At 41.9% G+C, this 23,920-nt stretch overlaps 3 protein-coding genes across 3 annotated transcripts in view; all 3 read left to right on the top strand.

Moving 5' to 3' along the window:
* Positions 1–400: 400 nt before the first annotated feature.
* LOC140953872 (low-density lipoprotein receptor-related protein 6-like) lies at positions 401–12,740 on the top strand. The gene is made up of 12 exons (XM_073403249.1): positions 401–963; positions 1,798–2,188; positions 2,636–3,048; positions 4,569–4,718; positions 5,673–6,069; positions 6,896–7,314; positions 7,519–7,647; positions 8,718–8,912; positions 9,760–9,955; positions 10,606–10,997; positions 11,880–11,954; positions 12,715–12,740. The coding sequence occupies exons 1-12, from the start codon at positions 450–452 to the stop codon at positions 12,738–12,740; spliced, it is 3,297 nt and encodes a 1,098-aa protein (XP_073259350.1). The 5' UTR covers positions 401–449.
* The window catches only part of LOC140953871 (uncharacterized), a 17,381-nt gene continuing 6,197 nt past the window's right edge, over positions 12,737–23,920 (top strand). Inside the window, exon 1 of the mRNA XM_073403248.1 lies at positions 12,737–12,860. Coding sequence (XP_073259349.1) covers positions 12,737–12,860 — 124 coding nt within the window. The remainder of the gene's footprint in view (positions 12,861–23,920) is intronic.
* The window catches only part of LOC140921786 (uncharacterized), a 10,945-nt gene continuing 563 nt past the window's right edge, over positions 13,539–23,920 (top strand). The window contains exons 1-5 of the mRNA XM_073371786.1: positions 13,539–13,561; positions 13,741–14,810; positions 15,344–15,740; positions 16,783–17,210; positions 23,450–23,578. Coding sequence (XP_073227887.1) covers positions 13,539–13,561; positions 13,741–14,810; positions 15,344–15,740; positions 16,783–17,210; positions 23,450–23,578 — 2,047 coding nt within the window. The remainder of the gene's footprint in view (positions 13,562–13,740; positions 14,811–15,343; positions 15,741–16,782; positions 17,211–23,449; positions 23,579–23,920) is intronic.

The raw sequence follows: 23,920 nt of genomic DNA, 5'->3' as shown, positions 1-23,920 counted from the left end.
TAGTCTGAAGTATTTCTGTTATTGCTTAAGGCGAAGATTTTGTTCCTGTTTACTGGAATTCAAGCCAAAGTAGTGTTTTTACAATGACGTTTGCAAATGCGTGCAGACGTAAAAGGAGTAGACGTAAGTAGTCAATGCGTAATTCCCTGCTGCCTGCCTGCTGCCCTAAAGATATCAGGATATCAATACGTACCGCCGAAAGGTCAACCCAGCAACCCTTAACCGCTCGAATAAACTAGTACAACAATTAGCTGATCCTCGAAACTACCCTGGTGTTACGTTTCGAAAACAAAGCAAGGTATAAGCAGAAATTATGCTTTTTTAGCTGATCAAGGGTGACCAATCAAATCTCTTCCGCTAGAAGTTGATGATATTTTGATTGTCATTCCTGCAGCTTAACGCCTGGTATATAAATAGGACATTACATCTGGCTGGGTTTATTTCATGACATGTTATCAAAAAGAGGTCACTTCTGCAAAGTGCTGGTCTTCCGAGCAACAAATGCAGATGTGATGGAATCTTTTCCTCCTCGGAGATATGTTCCGTCACCTCGTTATGTGGCAGTTCTCGGGCTGTTTTTGCTACTGCCCTGTCTGGGCCAACCAACATGCGAACCACTGAAGATTTCTTTATGCCAGCGATTTTACAGAACCACGATATTTCCAAACACTCTGAATCATACAAGCCAAGAAACTGCTGCGGTTGAGTTTCAGCAATTCGCTCCTTTGATTAATTTGCGTTGTTCGCGGGATATCGCCTTGTTTCTTTGTTCCCTTTACTTTCCTGTCTGCCCCAGTGTTTTGAAGACAGCAATTCCACCACCATGTCGTTCGCTTTGCGACAGTGCAAGAAGTGGCTGCGAAGAGAAAATGAGAGCCTTTGGCTTCGACTGGCCGGAACCTTTAAACTGCGACAGACTTCAGAAACGCGAAGAAGGGATATGCTACAGTGGTGATAACGATGGTAAGTCGAAAGCCTTCGTGAAGAAGAATTTTGTGTAACTCTGAATTGATAAATCAATACCTGAATAAACAGGCCACATCACCCCCCCTGGGGGTACTCCCTTATATGAGCCATATGTGTATGTGGCGCCCCAATGGATAGGGTTTTGGCCCGGGGGTACTGCCATATATGGGCTATATAGGTATGTGCCGCTGTGAAGGGTATGGTTTTCAAGCAGTTTACTCTAGGATAGGGTGTATAAATCAGAGCGTTTGGGTCTAGAATAGGGTATCATTTTTTAGGAAACTGATCAGTTGGTTGAAGATTTTATCTAGACTAAGGATTGTGGTATAAGGTTTTGTTTTGGCTAGACCGTGCTAGTGACCTCAGTAGTTTCTGGAAAACAGCTACTCTAGGATAGGGGGGATTTGGGGAGTTTACTCTAGTATAGGGTAGCAAAATTCAGCTGAAGTAGTTCTGGTATAGGTTAAGGGTTCTAGGGTCCCAGCGGCACATCCCCGCCCAGAAATTCCTAAAGTATCCCCCCGGGCGTTTTGGTCTGAAAACGGGTATAGACTTTGCCCATTTGGGTCTGGAATCGGGTTCGGTTCTCGAGGGAACTCGAATGAGGTAGAAAGAAAGAGAAATATGCGAATTCGAAATGGATTTTTTTTGGTCTTGTCCTAATCTAAGTATTGATGAAGTAATTTCTTAGAGGCCAAGTATGAAAACGAGTACGAAAATCACATTTTTGGTCTGAAATAGGGTCATGATTCTCAGGAAAGCACTTGGCGCAATTAACAAGTTAGTTAATTCTGAAAAAAAAATTCGACATATTTCCTCTTTTTCCATCAGAACTCAATGGATTCCTTTTAATCGCTAACTTAAGAGATGTAAGTCGTATCAAGCTTGGCTCGACTGACCACGAAACAATTATTCCAAACCAGAGGAGTGTTGTAGGAGTAGATTACGACTTTGATACGGGTTTTATCTACTGGACTGATAAATTCGCCCAGAAAATTCAGCGCGCACCCGTTAATAACAGCCGTAACGTGAAGGTGGTGTTAGACGATGGTCTTTCCTCTCCTGAGGGGCTTGCTGTGGACTGGGTCAATAAGAAGCTGTATTGGACTGATCCGGGTACCGATGTCATTGGAGTAGCAGATTTTGATGGTAATAGTCGAATGAATTTAATCACAACAGGACTGAGTAAGCCAAGAGCCATCGCTGTTCATCCTTTAATTGGGTAAGTAAGAGTGTCAGTAGGTTAGAGACAACCTCGTTCCCATGCTCCTCTCATTCTCGTCGCTACGTGAGAGTGAGTAGGAGAGAGAGTCCTGGGAAGGAGGACGGCCTACAGAATAGGGTTTTTTTTTTTCAAGAGAGGATAATATTCCTGCATTTTCGCCTGGCGCGAGTAAAAACACGCGTGAATCGCGAGACACGCGCTTTTCGCCTTCTTGCGTGTCTTGCGCTCCACGCCTGTCTCTGAAAACTCTTAAACAGGGCAGCGGTTCAGACTTCGTCGAGCGCGCACCTCCTCGCTCTCTCGCACGTTATTTTCGCTCCTTTGCGCTCCTGAAATTTCTTTTTCTTTTTCCCTTTTGAAAGTTCTCCACGCGAGTTGAGTGCTATAATTATAAATAATTCTCCACTCGTGCACTTTGAATTCACATCCGTTTTTGCCCTGCAGCTTTATGTACTGGTCTGACTGGGGCACCCCAGCTAAAATTGAAAAGTGCGGCATGAATGGGGACAAGTCCACTCGAAAAGTCCTCATCGATCGAGACATCGTATGGCCAAACGGAATTACTATAGACTATAAAGAAGGGAGGTTGTGGTGGACAGATGCAAGGCTCGGTACCGTAGAATCTACAGATCTAAATGGCTTTGATCGCAAAGTTATTATACGTAGCTGGTACGTCCGTTCCTCTTATGGTATAACTGTTTTTGGCGATTCTATCTATCTGGCAAAACGCAACCGCGGTAGAGGGGTGATAAGAATGGACAAAGCCACTGGCAATAGCTGGGTGAGGATGGGTCGCAAGTTACGAGCGCCAAAAGAGATAGCCGTGTATCACAGACTGAGGCAGCCAGTACCACCAGGTGAGATTATCACTATGAGAAAGATAGCCCGGTAAGCCGGGCTGCCCCGCTTTATCGGGGTGGCTCGGCTAATGCCTTGTGTCCCCTTGAAATAGTCGTTGTATTTATATGAGAAGGAGGCTGGAAGCCGCGGGGTCAGTCCTTCTTCTTATACAAACACATCGACACTTTCAAGAGGAAAAAAAGCATGGGCCGGGCCAGCCCAATAAAGCGGGGCAGCCCGGCTAACCGGCTAACCGGCTAACCGTGTCCCCTTGAAATAGTCGTTGTATTTATATGAGAAGGAGGATGGAAGCCGTGGGGTCAGTCCTTCTTCTTATATAAACACATCGACACTCTCAAGAGGAAAACAAGCAGGGGCCGGGCCAGCCCAATAAAGCGGGGCAGCCCGGCTAACCGAGCTGTCCTTTCTCATATAAACGGGTAACCCTCTTATTCCCGATGTCATTTGAAGCACATTTACAATCTGTCGATGAAATCCTATAGTGTGACTTTTTGAATAGAAGCTAGGTGGTAATACTTTCCTGTGTTACCGTTTATTACACTCTACAAGGAGGTTCTAACTTTAGAGTCTATGGATGAAATCCTTAAGTGTGATCATTTAGGTGAAAGCTGCTGAGCAGCGAGTACATTCCTGAGGTTCTGTTTATTACACTGTACCAGTTACTCTTTTGACTAACTTTTGAGTCTATGGATGAAATCCTAAAGTGTGACCATTTAAATGAAAGCTACTGAGCAGTGCTTTCTTTTGGTAGTTATTTATTACGCTGTACAAGATGGTTCTAACTTTTTAGTAAGTGGATGGAAATCCTGTAGTCTGTCCATTTGAATGGAAGCTACCGAGCAGTACTTTCCTAGCAGTACTTTTTAGCCGTCATAGTATTCCCTTTCAGTGTAGCTGTAGCCTTGAGGAAGGCTAATTTTATTAGCCGAAATATTGACCTCAAATAAATCAGCCTTTTGCTGTATTGCCAGCCTTGCATTCCGTTTTATTTTACTTTCCTGAGGTACTGTTAGTGACGCTGTACACGGTGGACCTAACTTTTGAGTCTGTGGATGAAATCCTTAAGTGTGATCATCCAAATAAAAGCTACTGAGTAGTACTTTCCTGCCGTGCTGTCTATTGTGGTTCTAACGTTTTAGACCGTGAATGAAATCCTATGGTGTATATGATCATTCTAATGAGAATTTGTGATCGTGTCTTTATAGAAGGAGGTTCACGCATTTGTAGTTTAAGAGGATCAAGGATCGAGCACTGGCTTCCCAACAATGCGGCCTCGGTCCAAGCAAATTCCGGCGTCGGCGCCATGTACGGGTTGAGTTTGATGTTGGTTTTTTTTTGCCCCGACAGGTTTTTCTCCGAGTACTCCGGCGCTCCCTTCTCCTCAAAAACCAACATTTCCGAATTCCAATTCGATCAGAAATCAGGTAGATGAAGAACCACTTTGTAGAAGTGCTTCCTCTAAATAGTTATTTATTTATTTATTTTATTTATTTATTTATTTATTTATTTTACCCAGGCGGAAATCCATGCCAGCCCAAAGCAGGATCCACAAGCTGTAGCCACGCCTGTTTATTGGCTCCAAAAGACTCTTACCCGGATGGTTATTCCTGTCACTGTCCGCCAGGCCTCTTTTTACTTTATGATACCAAGACATGTGATACCGCAGGTAACATTATCATCATTGAGATGTATTTCATTCCTCAAGTCACCGAAGGCTTGCCCTAGTTACCCCGACTTCTACAGGCGAATCTTTGTTTACACTTTTTGCCTCATTAACATATGCTTATCGCTTTCTGATGAAGCTAATAAAATATAAACTCTGAATACTGAAAGGGCATATCAGTTTCAGTTATCTCTGAATTTTGGTTTCGGGGAAATTCTCGTCTAAAAGCTGGAAATTTAACAGAGAATGTATGGCTCCCAGCAATTTCGCAGTTTTTGATGGCTGATATTTCCCTCAATATTGCTTACAAAGAGCTGAAAATTGCACAAATTGCTCAACTTAATCAGCTCTTTCAACTTTTGCATTTAGCTCATATTTACGGCCACGGCTTTTATGAGTTAACTCGTATGCTAATGAGGAAAAATGTAAACAATGACGTCAGCAAAGATTTGCCTATAGTAAGCCTCAACCCCTTTTAATGAGCGCGTGAGTACGGTGCGTGCCATTTTCTTGGGTTATATCTAGGCCTGCGCCGTGGACGTATTGAGGCCTAAAAGTGGTGCAAGAGACGCAAAATTGCAATAGACCATTTCCGAGTTTCAAACCTCCTCACTTTCAAAACGAGGCTAAGTGCGAAAAATTTTTTGTGAGAATGAGTTTACTTTTATGAGAAGGAAAATTATTTTCATATCAATTTCGGAGGCTGTTATACACCCCGGCCCTCAATTAACTATCTGGATAATTTTTACACCATACGAAACCCGAATCGAATAACTGTTAATTTCATCGAGTCGATGGTATATTACCTACATCTTCCGAATACGGTATGCGCCAGCTGGTTATGAAGAATTAGCCGAGGAATTGGAACCAATAAGAAACGGCGAACTATTTTGGATGAAAAATATTGAGTTTTCTCGTTCTCGTTGTAATTACCTACTGAGGCTTTTTTCTCTACAGCTCCATGGCTTTTATACAGCCGCAGAGATGCCATTAGATTTGTAAACATTCAAAACCGGAACGAAAGCTCCATCGTTGAAGGTCTTAAGCAAGTCATTGCAGTAGATTTCCACTATGCTGAGGGAGTAATATTTTGGACTGATAAAGTCTCCAACAAGATCCAACAAATTCAGATCAAAGGAGACGACAAGAGGGTCGAAGATGTGATAGCATTTGGTTTACAAGGGCCTGAGGGAATCGCTGTAGACTGGGTAGCAAGAAAATTGTATTGGACTGAGAATATTGGGGAAGGAAAATCGAAAATAGAAGTTGCCAATTTTGATGGCTCTTATCGTAAAGTTCTCGTTTGGACAGACGTTAACAAACCCAGAGCGATAGCTGTTGATCCACTTTCTGGGTAAGTTTATTTAAACATGAAGATTGATCACGTACAGTTATTGGATATTTCATCAAAACTTGTAGCCATTTACTTGGGCCACCGATCAAAGTTGTAGTGCCTTTAAGCCCCAGTATCTAAATACAAATTCTCCAGACCGATCTTCATACATTTCCTCAAAAAAATTAGTGCAGAGAATTTTTTAAAAGATCTCAGTGGTTTCCTTTAGTGATCATTTTTTTCTTTCTTATGGCGTCGAATTGTATTGTGGATCTTCTTGGGATGACTAATCGTAAAAAGTAACAAATCGGAAAAAATCGTCATTTTTTATAAAAAGGTATTTGTTGTATATCAGAGTTTTATTAGGGAACTTCAAACTCGGAGGACGGCGACGGCAGCGAAAACGTCGCTGAAAAAGTGAATTCTCGTTCTTTCAACCTTCATCGCGATTACTCCAAGTCACTAACTTTGTCAAACGTAGGCAAAACCTCCTAAAGCTGAATTACTAAGAACCATATCCAAGTCCAGAAAGAGGGAGGAAATCAGTTCTTCGTAGCTTGTGTACTTCCTCTTTAAAACGTGAAATTAGGCATTTCCAAGTCATAGTCGTGCAGTGACGGCAAAGAAATGTACAGAAAAGCCGCCTTCGGATCTTAAGGTCCCCATTGTGTCACAATAATGATAATCATTGTTCCATTTTTGTGCGTGTGTATGTAAGGGGGGAAAGGAGGGGTCTGTTCTTTACATTTTACTGTAACTTGAACGAAGAATGTGATTCGTTACGCCGGGAGTTCGTAATATAGGGTTCATTATCAGGGCATTCACTCTAGTACATTGTGTCTTTCAGTTACATGTTTTGGACAGACTGGGGTGCAGAACCGAAAGTCGAGCGAGCAGAAATGGACGGCTCAAATCGCCAAGTAATAATACAACAAAATATTCTATGGCCAAATGGGCTGACACTAGACTACAAAAACAAGAAAATATTTTGGACAGATGCAAGGTTGCGTTACATAGCTAAGGCAAACTACGATGGCTCAAATCGCGAAAAAATATTCAAATCCCCAGAACAGTGTGCATTAGGGCATCTTTTTGCTATCACATTGTACGAGAAAAAGTTATTTTGGACGGACTGGTCATCAAATGGGATCCATTCTACCGACAACACCACTGGAAAGCTGCGGTGTAAAGACGTTTGGCCGGACTCTGGGCTAAAACCTTTTGGTATTCGCGCTTTTAATCCTACTACACAATCACCAAGGCCAGGTGAGTTCGTCGAAGTTTTCTGCAGAAAGAAGTAAGATTCGCCGCCTATTTTTTGTTCTCAGGAATTTGAAACTGTTGTATTGATATTTTTACTCAAATCTGGCGTTCTTTGCCCACAATCATTTAATAAAACCATTTTATTTTTCGCTGTTTTCTTTCGTAGTATTTGTCAAGTATGATCCCCTAACCGTTTACTCGTTGCAGGTCAAAATCCTTGTGATTCTACCACTAACGCAGGCTGCAGTCACTTATGCTTGTTGAATGTTCGTGGCCACTCTTGTGCGTGCCCAACTGGTGTGAGGCTTTTACCAGATGGTAAAACATGCGAGAAAGGTATAAACATCATTTCATTTTCTGGAACAGTGATCATCATAGAAGGCTGGATCCTTTAATCCATCATCATCATCATCATCATCATCATTACTGATTGTTATTTTCAGCAACGTCATTAACCATAGTATTAAATATAATCATCACCATTCTCACCATCAACATTAGCCGTATTTATACCAGAGGACGTTTAAGACGTCTTAGACTACTTAGACGTCTGGTATAAATACAGGAAATAAGGCAGACGCATTAAACGTCAGACGAATGAAACGTCTGAAGTTAAGTGCGTCCGATCGATGCCAATTTGTAATAATAATGTAATAACTTTGAGAGAGGATTTACATTTCGATGAGACCGCCGCCCTTCCCCCCTTTACTTTGAAATCGTGCAGAATTTTCAAAGAACCAGACGCAATGAAATCTGCCTTTTAGAACCCTAATTTTTGGACAAAGATGCTCTTTAAGAGTTCTGGATCCTCTTCTCCTTAACTTACCCTTTCCAGTGTAATCTCTCCCTCGTTTTTAAGACCTGCCCGCGGTGTTGGACAAAACAATAAAACATTTCTCCATGAAGTTACCTGTGCACTAAATTCCAGTCAAACTATGCATAGAAAATCACCTTTGGGTTCGGCAGCAAGAGTCTATCTTTTGAAGGAAGGCAGACCCGTGTTTTCCTTATAAATAATCAAGAAAAATCACTAAAAAAAAAACGGCAGGGACGCTTTGTATATGTTAATTTTAAGGGAGCTGTCCGTAGCAAAAAGCAGATTTGCCCGCTGACTCGAATAGATTAATTTTCTATCACTCAATGACCGTTCGAAGTTAGCTGTCCACTAAAAACCAGTCAAACTATGCATAGAAAATCACGTTTGTGTTCGGCACAAATAGCCTATCTTTTGAAGCAGGGTAGACCCGTGTTTTCCTTATAAATAATCAAGAAAAATCACTAAAAATAAACGGCAGGGACGCTTTGTATATGTTAATTTTAAGGGAGCTGTCTGTAGCAAAAAGCAGATTTGCCCGCTGCCTCAAATAGATTAATTTTCTATCACTCAATGACCGTTTTTTTAATAGGTCCAAAGAGTTTCCTTATATTTGCGAGAAAAGAAGCTCTGCATCGCGTTTCACTCGACACTCCTGATCACACGGATGTCGTGTTGCCAGTTTCTGACCTCGAAAGTTTAGTAGACGTTGATTTTGATCCTGTCGACAAATTTATTTACTGGAGTGAGAAAGCTGTCATAAAGAGATCCAAAATGGATGGAACGGGTATGTATGTTGTTTTTGTCAAATATTAGAAGTTGTTAGGCCCGGTTCAGATGCCGAACTTTTCATGAGCCGAACCTAATACATTGAATTTAGTTCATGAAAAGTTCGGCGTCTGAATCACTTAGGAACGCCTGTTTCAATTTGGAACGGCTCAGCCGTTTTTTTCGCCTAGCCCGACCGGGAATTTCGCATTTGGAGCGGCTTTGGAACGGCTTTGATTCAGACGCAGAACTTTTCATGTACCGAACCTAATGCATAAATTATTACAACGTATTTTGTAAACAGTTTGACCGAAATGAGCATTTTCCCCCTTTTGAACTTAGTTCAGCTGCAATAAAGATCGGCGTCTGTATCAATTCAGTCGGTCTAAAAAATTTGGGTCGGCCTTAATTCGAATTAGGTTCGGCTCATGAAAAGTTCGGCGTCTAAACCGGGCCTTAGGATACCATGACATTAATGATCAGGAAAAACGTCAATGGAAAACTAAACTCTCTCAAAACTGTCATCCTTTAGCTGAGGGCATAACTTGGATGTCATATTTTCCTCAAGTAATTTGCCCTGCAAGGTAGAAAAATCAGCTGAAGAAACTATTATTATTCCACTCTACAAAACCTCCTGAAATGTAGCCTGAATTTCAGACGGGGTTTCTTATTCCTTTGAGCTGAATAACGGATTCCAAAGCCAGGATAAAAGAATTTACCGAATCCTAAATTACACAAGCAAGAATCTCCCAAATTCCGAAATCTGGATTAACATACACTGGGGTTGAGAAGCGCTTGCAAGTACATGTATTTAGAGAAGCGCATCGCAGTGAAAGTATGTTCACCTTTTTCTTTTTTTCGCTAAGATATAAAGGTTATGGTGGATGATGGAATCAAGAGCCCCGAAGGCATCGCGATTGATTGGGTGGCACGAAGTTTGTATTGGACAGACTCGGAAAACGATAACATTGAAGTCATTAGACTAGACGGCTCTTCAAGAAAAATTCTTATCAACGAAGGCCTTGACGAGCCACGAGCTTTGGCAGTGGATCCGACTCGTGGGTTAGCTGTAGTGCTTTATTTCGTAGCTTTTTATATTTTTAGATCTCGCCCTTAAAACAGTTATTTTATATGATAAACTAACATATATATTATTTAGAACATTAAATAAAGAAGGGATTTCTAGGAAATTTAAATCCCAGGCAAGCAAATGGAGTACACTTCCTCCGTCCCGTAATTTTTTCAAGTATTTTTCATGCTTCAAGTTCCCCAGCAGAATAACAAAAGAACAAAATTAGCAAAAATGAAATGTGTACTGAGCTCTGTTCGTAGAGGCAATACGAAACAGATGATGGCATGTCTACGACATTATTTGTTATTTCGTGCACATCATGGCGGATTCAAAATTCAAAACATCATCTTCCGTACCAATTAAGCCCCCAACTTCTTTTCGCGTAATGGTTAATATAGTTAGGCAAATGCATAGTTCAATTGACGCGTAAAATTTTATTTGCGAGCAAACAACGTATTTTTTTCTTAGGTGTCGCATCTGCGGGTAGGTGTTAGTATATTCTTAACAAGCACTCTTGAAAAGTTTAGTGACAGTTGATTGCTATGATTACGAAGGGCGGTATGTTGTTATCGGACCTTATCGGTGTGATAAAGTCAACTCAAGAGTAACTGAAAAGCATTTCTTTTCACGCATTTTTCAGCTTCATTTTCTGGTCAGATTGGGGAGCGAATCCAAAACTCGAACGAGCCGAACTGGACGGGAGCAATCGCAGGACCCTGGTGAACTCATCCATTGTGTGGCCCAATGGTCTTGTGGTTGATATCGAGAATGGTAAACTCTTCTGGGCTGATGCCAAATTAGACAAAATCGAGACGATGAACATGGACGGCAGCGGCCGTAGAATAGTTCTAAATGTGAATGTGCCACATGTGTTTAGCTTGACGTTGCTTGGTGACCGCTTGTATTGGACAGACTGGAGTCAAAGGGTCATTCAGAGTTGCAACAAGGAAACTGGTGGCGAGAGAGACACAATCGTTGATAGCATTCAAGCACTTAGGGGAATAAGGGCTGTGAACCTGTCAACCATTCACGGTAAGCCGTGGACTATATGGTGGTGATAATAACTAGTGTACGCCGGTGTACTTTAGAATCGTCTCCACCCATTCCATACTGATTTAGCGGACGGCATTTCACGGGGAAACCAGTGGTAGGCGTTGCGTCAGGACATACCAGCTTTTTTCTCAGGCTATCTCCTCCCCAACTCCCGACTTCTATATTCGTTTATTTTAATTTCCTCTAAATCAGACTTTTCAACCAGAGACTGTGGTCCTTTGAGTCAGCACTAAGTACCACTGCCGTTCTGCTAGACAAGAGTAGCAAAGGCTCTTGGAATGAGACTGGTTACTGCACACACGCCGCGCTAGTTGTTTTGTTTGCCGTTTTTGTGTTTTTTCTTTTTTTTTTGTGGTTTTAGCTTGTGAGCAGCCCATCTTGCAGTATATTTATTTACAGTTTATTTTAACACGATTAGAAAATGAGTCAAAAAACTCTGCTCAAAGCTGATTTACATGGTGCAGCTTTGTCGCCTGTAATGTGCTTAGTTAATAAAACTATAACCTAAATTTTTAAAAACATGTTAAATCAGACCTACGACGATGGCAAGTCCGTTGTAGAACTAATGTACAGGACAGAACGCGTGTCGAAGGCTTATCATATGCACATCATATACAACAAATTAATACTGTGTAAATCGGCTTTAAGGTTCATATGTACATGTACGTTTTACCTTTTATCTCCGATCGACGCTCAAATGATATTTATATGTTCTACTTTTTCATACAATTAAGAAATGCTGCATGATACTGTTGTTTTTAAATTCACAATAGTTAATCGTATTGTCAAAGTTTCGCGTGACTACTTAACTTAAGTATTGGTGTACTGACATTTTCTCAAAAAGGAGATGTATTTTTGCAGACATTTTCTTGTGTAAAAACGATACCTGCCGCAATGGTGGAACGTGCACTGAGAGGGACACTAAGCTTCCATTATGTAGGTATGGACATAAGTAGTGATCATTTTATTTACACTCGAGATCGCGTTTGTTAGCATTTACTTCGCCTTCATCAACTGTTGACTAGAAAAATGGTTTCAATTTTTACCGATATTTCAGTTTGAAACAAAATCCATAACGTTGAGATGTCGGCCTCCGAATCTCTAAATCTACTGACTGCCTAACTGACCCACTAATTGGCTGGCCTTGCTGGCTGCATGACTGACTGACTGACTGACCCGCTAGTGGCTGTCTGGCCTTGCTGGCTGACTGACTGACTGACTGACTGACTGGCGTACGGACTGACTGACTGATGGACTGACCCGCTGGCCACCTGGCCTTGTTGGCTGACTGACAGACAGACTGACCATACTGACTGACTGACTACATGAATGAATGAATGAATGAATGAATGAATGAATGAATGAATGAATGAATGAATGAATGAATGAATGAATGCATGCATGCATGCATGCATGGACTGACGGACGGACTGACTGACTGACTGTCTGTCCGGTGACTGACCCACTGGCTGACTGACTAACTCCCTGACTGATGGACTGAACAGACTGATTGACTGACGGACTAACTGCATAAATGGCGAAATAGCTGGTCAGACAACAAGGTAGAAAAACAGACAAGTAAATTGATCAGTCATCACTGGATAACCCTGGAACGGGCTTAATCCTTCACCTAACTTGTTTTTACGGAAACCACTTGTGAATGCTTTTAACAAATTTTTCCCTGTTAATCTCTTAGCTGCTCATCCGATTATACAGGAATGAGATGTGAAAATTTTATTTCAACAACACCACCACCTACAACTACAGCATCAGAATCTACTAAAGCGACAACAACAAATCCTGTAAAGGAAACCAGAGCCACAGAATCCGCGACGACTACATGTAAGGCTACTAAGTAATTTATTATATGTAACTGACAAATGATGAAATTTCTAAAAACAAAATTCTAGATTTTTATGAAGATCGGTCAGGTGTTGCCTTGATATATGCATGGATCGAGAGACGCAGATTTACATGCGTCAGCTGAGATGATCGGAACCAGTAAACGGCGGTCTGCTGTCTCACCCTACATAGAGGCAACAGAAAACCGCTAGAATTGATCTACAAAACGTTTTTCTTTCAAATCGGCATCGTTAAACCACACAGAATCGATTATTCACCTAATTTATTCCTCTTGCTTCCATTTTAGGGACATAAATGAACAATACAGCTCTGTCTTGGTGTATTAACTTACACTCTGCTCCTTCCCCTTCTTTGCAAAAAACCCACCCCCCCCCCCCTCCCCCCCTCTCTTGATAATTATTGCACAGTTTCTTATCGTCGACAGCACTGGTCATTTTGAAGCTGAGCGAGAGAGCAGAATGGGTTGGCGTCGTGTCGAATTGCATTGTGGGTCTGTTTGGGGGCCCTGTTGCGAGGGAAACTGGGTCCCTCAAAACGGTCCAGTGGCGGATCCAGGGGAGGCCCGGGTCCGCCCCTTATTTTTAGACCAAACTGAGGTCCGAAGGGCCGAAAAAAAAATTGGGGAGATCCCCCCCCCCCACCACCCTCCTTCACAGCATGGCCGGGTGGGGAGTTAGGTGGTGAGCGCGTCGCACTCGCAATCCGGCGGTCCCGGGTTCGAGTCCCGCTCTGGCGACTTGGAGGATTTGTTCTCGGTCGTCCCGAGTTCAGATCATCGGCCACGCTTATAAATAGCCAACTGGTTTTTTAATCCTGTTATGTGTTGTATTTGAATTATTTTTTTCTACGTATTTGAGAGGAGTATCTGTGAATTAGCTGGACAAGCTAAGCCTTTTTTTAAACGATTTTCATTCTCTTTGCTAACTATCCTGTTTTTAGCTTCAGAACAATGCTTACCAGTACAGTTTCAATGTAAACGGAGCAAAAGGTGTATTCCAAAAAACTGGGTTTGCGATTTCGATCGCGATTGTGCAGACGGATCAGACGAGCAACACTGCACCACAAATACCTGTAAAGATGATGAGTTTCGATGCAACGCAACAGGAAAATGCATCTCTAATACGTGGGTCTGCGATGGCGAAGGTGACTGTTCAGACAGCTCGGACGAACAAGGATGTAAAGACTCTTCTACCTGTGACAGCAGCGAGTTTCAGTGCAATAAAACGGGAAACTGCATCCCTGATAGATGGGTTTGTGATGGTGAACGGGACTGTACAGACGGCTCGGACGAACAAGGTTGTAAAGACTCTTCGAACTGCACAAGCAGCCAGTTTGACTGCAGATCAACTAAAAGCTGTATCCCAAGCGTCTGGGTTTGCGATGCCGAAAACGATTGTGGAGACGGATCAGACGAGCAAAACTGTACGACCCAAGCCTGTGACGAGTTTCAATGCAACGCATCAGGAAAATGCATCCCTCACAAATGGGTTTGTGATGGCGATAGTGACTGTACAGACACCTCGGACGAAAAGGGGTGTAAAACCGTCAACGCTACTACCTGTGGAAGCAGCCAGTTTCAGTGCAATACAACAGGAGATTGTATTCCTGACAAATGGGTTTGTGATGGCGATATTGACTGTACAGACGGCTCAGACGAACAAAACTGTAAAGACTCTGCAACCTGTGGCAGCAGCCAGTTTCCGTGCAATAAAACCGGAAATTGTATCCCTGACACATGGGTTTGTGATGGCCAAAGTGACTGTTCAGACAGCTCAGACGAACAAGACTGCAAAGAGTCTGGGACCTGTTCAAGCAGCCGGTTTCAGTGCAGAAAAACTAAACGCTGTATTCCCAGTTTATTTGTCTGTGATGATTATGACCACTGTGGTGATAAATCGGACGAGACTGACTGTGTAGTCGCTAGTACTAGTAGGTTTTTCTTTATTGTTTACGAATACTTGTTAACACTAATTCTGATGCTAATTTTGAAGCGCTGTGGTAGCAAAATATAAGTATTTTCCTCTATAAAGAGGGTCTGGAAGAGTACTTTCAGGATCCGGGACTTGATCAAAAAACTGTGCGAAATTCGGGAAATCACAAAGAAAATAGGGGGATCCGGCCACAAAAAAGATTTTCCCTGCCGGATTCAGTCAGGCCTAAAGTTAAAGTAGTTTACAGCCGCTCTTACCCTAGTTCTGCCACCAATTTATTCACCATCATCGACATACAGGCACGAACTTACAATTTCCCTGCTCTTCCGAACGCTTTGCATAAAAAGCTGCTTAACCTTCGCTTTTCGCATTGAGGCTTCCGACGTGCTTGTACGTTTTGAAGCCTTCCCTGGGATTCTTTCCGCTGAACACCGGCAAGAAAATTTTTTAACAGACAGCTGCTTATACGAAGAGACGGCCAGCCATACCGATCCTTACTTTACTAAAATTACTTTTACTTATTTTCCCTAGCTCCACCTCTTTTATACAGCCGTGGAGATGCTATCAGAGTTGTTAACACTCAAAACATCACCGAAAGCTCTGTGTTAGAAGGTCTCAAGAGAGCCATTACAGTAGATTTTCATTATGCTAAAGGACTAGTATTTTGGACGGATACTGTCTTGAACAAGATCCAGCGAATTCAGATCACAGGAGGTGCTAAGAGGGTCGAAGATGTGATTGCAGTGGGTCTGATAGCGCCTGAAGGAGTCGCTGTAGATTGGGTAGCAAGAAAATTGTATTGGACAGAAAATATTGAGGAAGGAAAATCGAGAATAGAAGTTGCGAATTTGGATGGGTCTTATCGTAAAGTTCTCATCCGGACTAAGCTGGATAAGCCAAGAGCGATTGCTGTTGATCCACTTTCTGGGTAAATTTATTTAAATATTAAAAAGGGTATGAGATGATTACATACAGTAAACACCCGGTAATAAGAACTTGTGGTCTAAGAACCTGCTAGCAGAAATTCGGCACCTTTATACCCAAAAATCTAAGAACTTTTAATAGCCAAGCAAAATCAAGCAGGCTCTTATTTATATTTGAATTACTGGCCTGGGTAAATCAAGATAAAGATTTTAACCAAGGAGTTTGACTTCGAGATTGCCAATTGATATTACAATGCAAGAAGATACTGTCGCAAACTGTATTTGCTTCAGCCAATCAGAAGCACTCCCCAGATCTGGGAAGTGACAAGCCATCAGCATAGAATTTCTGTGCCTGTTAGTTTCTCAGAAGTCATTTCGCGTAGAAACCGGAGGCGGCGTCGTGAGGTGTTAGCTGTTTTCTCAAGCTAGATGTACGCTTAATAAAGACTTCTCAGCAATTTTAATAACGTACGATATGAAAGATTTTGCCCGAGGTCGCGTTAAAGTTGCTTCTGTGCGTTCCTCTGCGTGGTCAGTCCCATAGTGCGAAGAACGAAGGGAAAAGTTTCCTTAAATATGACTGGGGTTCTTGATATTGACGTCCTGACCCATAAAAATTTTACTGTAACTTGGGTGAAGATTGTCATTTGTTACAAGGGGTACCGTAAAATTCCGAAAATAAGCCCCTCCTTGTACAAGCCCCTCTAAATATAAGCCCCCCAAACTCGTAACGCAAAAAACCCTCCGTTACATCGCCCCTCCAAATATAAGCCCCTGGGGGGCTTGTACTTGGAAATTGCCCTCAAATACAAAGTAAAACAAAGCAAAAACGGTAAATTTGCTTCCAGCTATAAGCTAGCCCCAGTCGATTTTGAAACGCAAATTTCCCTCCGAATATAAGCCCCTCCAAAAGTAAGCCCGTCAAAAAGGGCCTTTGAAAAATATAAGCCCTGGGCTTATTTTCGAAATTTTACGGTATGTTTTATCGGGGTTTCATTGGGTCACAATTTTTTTTGTCTCTCATCATTTGTTGCTTTTATCTTTCAGTTACATGTTTTGGACAGACTGGGGTAAAGAACCGAAAGTCGAGCGAGCAGAGATGGACGGCTCAAATCGTCGAGTTATAATACAACGAAATATTCAATGGCCAAATGGGTTGACATTAGACTTCAACAACCAGAAATTATTTTGGACCGATGCAAAGGTGCCTCGTTACATAGCAATGGCAAACTACGATGGCTCAAATCGCGAGAGGATATTCAGATCACCAGATCAGTGTGCGTTAGGGCATCTTTTTGGTATCACATTGTACGAGAACAGACTATTTTGGACAGACTGGTCATCAAAAGGGATTCATTCTACAGATCGGGATAACACCACTGGAAAACTGCAATGTAAGAAGGTGTGGCAAAGCACTGGGTTGCAACTCTTTGACGTTCGCGTTTTTGATCCTACTACACAGTTACCAAGGCCAGGTGAGCTCCTCGAAGTTTTTAACAAAATGGGTCTTTCCTTTGCAGTTTCAAGCACTTACATTTGATTTTAAGGACAAATATGTTATCATGTATATATTCAGCGCTTAAAATATCGACCTCTAACTAATGGAGCTTGCTTAGCAGAGAGACTTTAAAAATACAAGGGTTTATTTTTTACATATATATGTATCGCAAAAGGGGAGTCGTGATCCCCGTCGTTCCCAGCGGAGACCGTGGAAACTGGGGATAAGAATCGGTAATGGATTCATGATAACCGTCACGAATATAGAGATATTAAGTGACCACTAAGCCCACTATGAGAATGTTGATGTAATTGCTGTAGTTACTGTAGTTGGTGTAGTAGCTGTAGTTGGTGTAGTAGCAGTAGTTGGTGTAGTAGTCGTAGTTGGTGTAGTAACTGTAGTTGGTGTAGTAGCTGTAGTTGCTGTAGTTGGTGTAGTAGCTATAGTTGGTGTAGTAGCTGTAGTTGGTGTAGTAGCTGTAGTTGGTGTAGTAGCTGTAGTTGGTGTAGTTGGTGTAGTTGATGTAGTAGCTGTAGTTAGTGTAGAAGCTGTAGTTGGTGTAGTTAGTGTAGTTGGTGTAGTAGCTGTAGTTGGTGTAGTTGGCATAGTTGATGTAGTTGGTGTAGTTGCTGTAGTTGGTGTAGTAGCTGTAGTTAGTGTAGTAGCTGTAGTTGGTGTAGTTAGTGTAGTTGGTGTAGAAGCTGTAGTTGGTGTAGTTGGCATAGTTGATGTAGTTGGTGTAGTTGCTGTAGTTGGTGTAGTAGCTGTAGTTAGTGTAGTAGCTGTAGTTGGTGTAGTTAGTGTAGTTGGTGTAGTAGCTGTAGTTGGTGTAGTTGGCATAGTTGATGTAGTTGGTGTAGTTGCTGTAGTTGGTGTAGTAGCTGTAGTTAGTGTAGTAGCTGTAGTTGGTGTAGTTAGTGTAGTTGGTGTAGTAGCTGTAGTTGGTGTAGTTGCTGTAGTTGCTGTAGTTGGTGTAGTTGGTGTAGTTGCTGTAGTTGCTGTAGTCGCTGTAGTTGGCGTAGTTGGTGTAGTTGGTGTAGTAGCTATAGTTAGTGTAGTAGCTGTAGTTGGTGTAGTTAGTGTAGTTGGTGTAGTAGCTGTAGTTGGTGTAGTTGGTGTAGTAGCTGTAGTTGGTGTAGTTAGTGTAGTTGGTGTAGTAGGTGTAGTTGGTGTAGTTGGTGTAGTAGCTGTAGTTGGTGTAGCTGCCGTAGTTGGTGTAGTAGCTGTAGTTGGTGTAGTTGGTGTAGTTGGTGTAGTTGCTGTAGTTGCTGAAATTGCTGTAGTTGGTGTAGTTGGTGTAGTTGGTGTAGTAGCTGTAGTTAGTGTAGTAGCTGTAGTTGGTGTAGTTAGTGTAGTTTGTGTAGTAGCTGTAGTTCGTGTAGTAGCTGTAGTTGGTGTAATTGCTGTAGTTGGTGTAGTTGCTGTAGTTGCTGTAGTTGGTGTAGTTAATGTAGTTGGTGTAGTTGGTGTAGTAGCTGTAGTTAGTGTAGTAGCTATAGTTGGTGTACTAGCTGTAGTTGGTGTAGTTAGTGTAGTTGGTGTAGTAGCTGTAGTTGGTGTAGTAGCTGTAGTTGCTGTAGTTGCTGTAGTTGGTGTAGTTGCTGTAGTTGCTGTAGTTGCTGTAGTTGGTGTAGTTAATGTAGTTGGTGTAGTTGGTGTAGTTGGTGTAGTAGCTATAGCTAGTGTAGTAGCTGTAGTTGGCGTAGTTAGTGTAGTTGGTGTAGTAGCTGTAGTTGCTGTAGTTAATGTAGTTGGTGTAGTTAGTGTAGTTGGTGTAGTAGCTGTAGTTAGTGTAGTAGCTGTAGTTGGTGTAGTTAGTGTAGTTGGTGTAGTAGCTGTAGTTGGTGTAGTAGCTGTAGTTGCTGTAGTTGCTGTAGTTGGTGTAGTTAGTGTAGTTGGTGTAGTAGCTGTAGTTGGTGTAGTAGCTGTAGTTGCTGTAGTTAGTGTAGTTGGTGTAGTTGGTGTAGTAGCTGTAGTTAGTGTAGTAGCTGTAGTTGGTGTAGTTAGTGTAGTTGGTGTAGTAGCTGTAGTTGCTGTAGTTGGTGTAGTAGCTGCAGTTGGTGTAGTAGCTGTAGTTGGTGTAGTTAGTGTAGTTGGTGTAGTAGCTGTAGTTGGTGTAGTAGCTGTAGTTCCTGTAGTTAATGTAGTTGGTGTAGTTAGTGTAGTTGGTGTAGTTAGTGTAGTTGGTGAAGTAGCTGTAGTTGGTGAAGTAGCTGTAGTTGGTGTAGTAGCTGTAGTTGGTGTAGTTAATGTAGTTGGTGTAGTAGCTGTAGTTGGTGTAGTAACTGTAGTTGGTGTAGTTGGTGTAGTTAGTGTAGTTGGGGTAGTAGCTGTAGTTGGTGTAGTAGCTGTAGTTGGTGTAGTTGGTGTAGTTGGTGTAGTTGCTGTAGTTGCTGTAGTTGCTGTAGTTGCTGTAGTTAATGTAGTTGGTGTAGTTGGTGTAGTTGGTGTAGTTGGTGTAGTAGCTGTAGTTAGTGTAGTACCTGTAGTTGGTGTAGTTAGTGTAGTTGGTGTAGTTGGTGTAGTTAATGTAGTTGATGTAGTTGGTGTAGTTGGTGTAGTAGCTGTAGTTAGTGTAGTAGCTGTAGTTGGTGTAGTTAGTGTAGTTGGTGTAGTAGCTGTAGTTGGTATAGTAGCAGTAGTTGGTGTAGTTGCTGTAGTTGCTGTAGTTGGTGTAGTTAATGTAGTTGATGTAGTTGGTGTAGTTGGTGTAGTTGGTGTAGTTGGTGTAGTTGATGTAGTAGCTGTAGTTGCTGTAGTTGGTGTAGTAGCTGCAGTTGGTGTAGTAGCTGTAGTTGGTGTAGTTAGTGTAGTTGGTGTAGTAGCTGTAGTTGGTGTAGTAGCTGTAGTTCCTGTAGTTAATGTAGTTGGTGTAGTTAGTGTAGCTGGTGTAGTTAGTGTAGTTGGTGTAGTTAGTGTAGTTGGTGTAGTAGCTTTAGTTGGTGAAGTTGCTGTAGTTGCTGTAGTTGGTGTAGTTGCTGTAGTTGCTGTAGTTGCTGTAGTTGGTGTAGTTAGTGTAGTTGGTGTACTTGGTGTAGTTGGTGTAGTTTCTGTAGTTGGTTTAGTTGGTGTAGTTGCTGTAGTTGGTGTAGTAGCTGTAGTTTCTGCAGTTGCTGTGGTTAGTGTAGTTGCTGTAGTTGCTGTAGTTGGTGTAGTTAATGTAGCTGCTGTAGTTGCTGTAGTAGGTGTAGTTTCTGTAGTTGGTGTAGTTAGTGTAGTTGGTGTAGTTGGTGTAATTGATGTAGTTGCTGTAGTTGCCGTAGTTGCGGTAGTTAGTGTAGTTGGTGTAGTTGATGTAGTTGATGTAGTTGCTGTAGTAGCTGTAGTTAGTGTAGCAGCTCTAGTTAGTGTAGTTAGTGTAGTTGGTGTAGTAGCTGTAGTTGCTGTAGTTAATGTAGTTGCTGTGGTTAGTGTAGTTGCTGTAGTTGCTGTAGTTGGTGTAGTTAATGTAGCTGCTGTAGTTGCTGTAGTAGGTGTAGTTTCTGTAGTTGGTGTAGTTAGTGTAGTTGGTGTAGTTGGTGTAATTGATGTAGTTGCTGTAGTTGCCGTAGTTGCGGTAGTTAGTGTAGTTGGTGTAGTTGATGTAGTTGATGTAGTTGATGTAGTTGCTGTAGTAGCTGTAGTTAGTGTAGCAGCTCTAGTTAGTGTAGTTAGTGTAGTTGGTGTAGTACCTGTAGTTGGTGTAGTTGGTGTAGTTTGTGTAGTTGGTGTAGTTGGTGTAGTAGCTGTAGTTAGTGTAGTAGCTGTAGTTGCTGTAGTTAGTGTAGTTGGTGTAGTAGCTGTAGTTGGTGTAGTAGCTGTAGCTGGTGTAGTTGCTGTAGTTGCTGTAGTTGGTGTAGTAGCTGTAGTTCCTGTAGTTGCTGTAGTTGCTGTAGTTGCTGTAGTTGCTGTAGTTGGTGTAGTTAGTGTAGTTGGTGTAGTTGGTGTAGTTGGTGTAGTTGCCGTAGTTGGAGTAGTTAGTGTGGTAGCTGTAGTTGGTGTAGTTACTGTAGTTTGCGGTAGTTGCTGTAGTTGGCATGTTGTAGTTTTTGTTGTTGGTGTTATTCGCTGTAGTTGCTGTATTTTGGAGTAGTTGGTGTAGTTTGTCATAGTTCCTGTAGTTTTTGCAATTATACAAGATTTTATTCTGACAGATATTAACGAAAAATACGTACATACAGCAACTACAGCAACTACAGCAACTACAGCAACTACAGCTACTACACCAACTACACTAACTACACTTACTACAGCTGCTACACTAACTACAGCTACTACAGCAACTACAGCAACTACATCAACTACACCAACTACACAAACTACAGCTACTGCGGCAACTACAGCAACTACATCAACTACACCAACTACACTAACTACAGCAACTACGGCAACTACAGCTACTACACCAACTACACTAACTACACCAACTACAGCTACTACACTAACTACAGCAACTACACCAACTACACTAACTACACCAACTACAGCTACTACACTAACTACAGCTACTATACCAACTACACCAACTACACCAAGTACACCAACTACGCCAGCTACAGCTACTACTCCAACTACAGCTACTACACCAACTACATCAACTATGCCAACTACACCAACTACAGCTTCTACACCAACTACACTAACTACACCAACTACAGCTACTACACTAACTACAGCTACTACACCAACTACAGCAACTACACCAACTACATCAACTATGCCAACTACACCAACTACAGCTACTACACCAACTACACTAACTACACCAACTACAGCTTCTACACTAACTACATTAACTACAGCAACTACAGCTACTACACCAACTACAGCTACTACACCAACTACACTAACTACACTAACTACAGCTACTACACTAACTACAGCTACTACACTAACTACACCAACTACACCAACTACATTAACTACACCAACTACAGCAACTGCAGCAACTACAGCAACTACACCAACTACACTAACTACACTAACTACAGCTACTACACTAACTACAGCTACTACACTAACTACACCAACTACACCAACTACATTAACTACACCAACTACAGCAACTGCAGCAACTACAGCAACTACAGCAACTACAGCTACTACACTAACTACAGCTACTACACCAACTACACTAACTACACCAACTACAGCTACTACACTAACTACAGCTACTACATCAACTACACCAACTACACCAACTACAGCAACTACAGCAACTACATTTACTACACCAACTACAGCTACTACACCAACTACAGCTACTACACCAACTACAGCTACTACACCAACTGTAGCTACTACACCAACTACTGCAACTACAGCTACTACACCAACTACAGTTACTACACCAACTACGACTACTACACCAACTACTGCTACTACACCAACTACAGCTACTGCACCAACTACAGTAACTACAGCAATTACATGAACATTCCCATAGTGGGCTTAGTGATCACTTAATATCTCTATATTCGTGACGGTTATCATGAACCCATTACCTAAGAATCGCGACGTGACCGACAACATATTTAGAGCGCCATGCATGTTTTGAGAAGAAAGCTGAGGAAAGATTAATGCGAAAAATGTCAAACTTTTCAGGAACAGGTCGGTACACGACTTCTATCGCTTGAAGACGTTGATTACTTTGAAACAAGCGAATACTTTAGTGGTCGAAATAAAGAACAATCTGTATGAGCAAAACTTCGACGGTGAGGCTAACTGGTGGGGTGTTGTAAACTTTCATTTTATGCAAACGAGCCTTGTGATGAGCATGCAGTGTATTTTCGGCGATGCCGGATTGAAATGACGCGCCATGTTCATCACATTTTAGCCCTTTGGCAATGATGTAATTTCTCTCGAATCGAGGCCCTTGATTTTCGTGTACTCCACTCACACGTGTACTCAATCAATTCAGAAACAAATGGTCGAACACGATATAAAAATAATAAATTTACTCGACCGTCGATAAAGTAGGACGTGAAACTCTTTTAGCGAGGAAATCCTGTTTTGTATCGAATTAATCGCCTCTTCATTTCTTCTCTAATCTCCCAGCAAGCTCGACTTAAAGAGCATCTTGTTTAACGTGGATCCCTGTCGAATATAACTTCAAAGCAAAACTTCTATAGATCTCACTTTGGAAAAGCATTTCGCCTTTACATTTATTTTGACACTTCAGTGCCAAATTGTGTAAGGGGAAAATGTGATCCCTGGTCATTGAATATTCTTTTGCAGGTCAAAATCCCTGCAACTCTACCACTAACGGAGGATGCAGTCATTTATGCTTGTTGAATGTTCACGGCCATTCTTGTGCGTGTCCAACTGGAATGAGGCTTTTGTCTGATAATAAAACGTGCGAACAAGGTAAAGAAAAAAATCAACTGGAAAAGAGTTCCTGTTTAATTCTCATTATTAGGGGCACCTTTCAGCCATTACTATCATCTTTGACACCAATGATCGTCATCTTTTATCATCATTTTCACCATCGTCAAGAATCCAATCTTAAGCCCTTTTGCACGATACGATCACATGGTAGAAAAAAACCTTGCTGGATGGCAAACGAAGCAGAAGGACAAGAAAAACAAAGAGATTACATCATTCAAAACACTAAAATCCTTTCTTTTCAAGGTTCCATTGCGTCTTTCAGGGCCATTCAACAAGGTGTTGTTTGTACCATATGACCATATTCTGTTAAGGGCCCGTCAT

Source organism: Porites lutea, chromosome 12 (assembly GCF_958299795.1).
Source record: "Porites lutea chromosome 12, jaPorLute2.1, whole genome shotgun sequence".
Lineage (NCBI taxonomy): Eukaryota > Metazoa > Cnidaria > Anthozoa > Scleractinia > Poritidae > Porites > Porites lutea.
The sequence above is the reverse complement of the archived record's forward strand: the minus strand, read 5'-3'. Positions and strand labels throughout refer to the sequence as shown.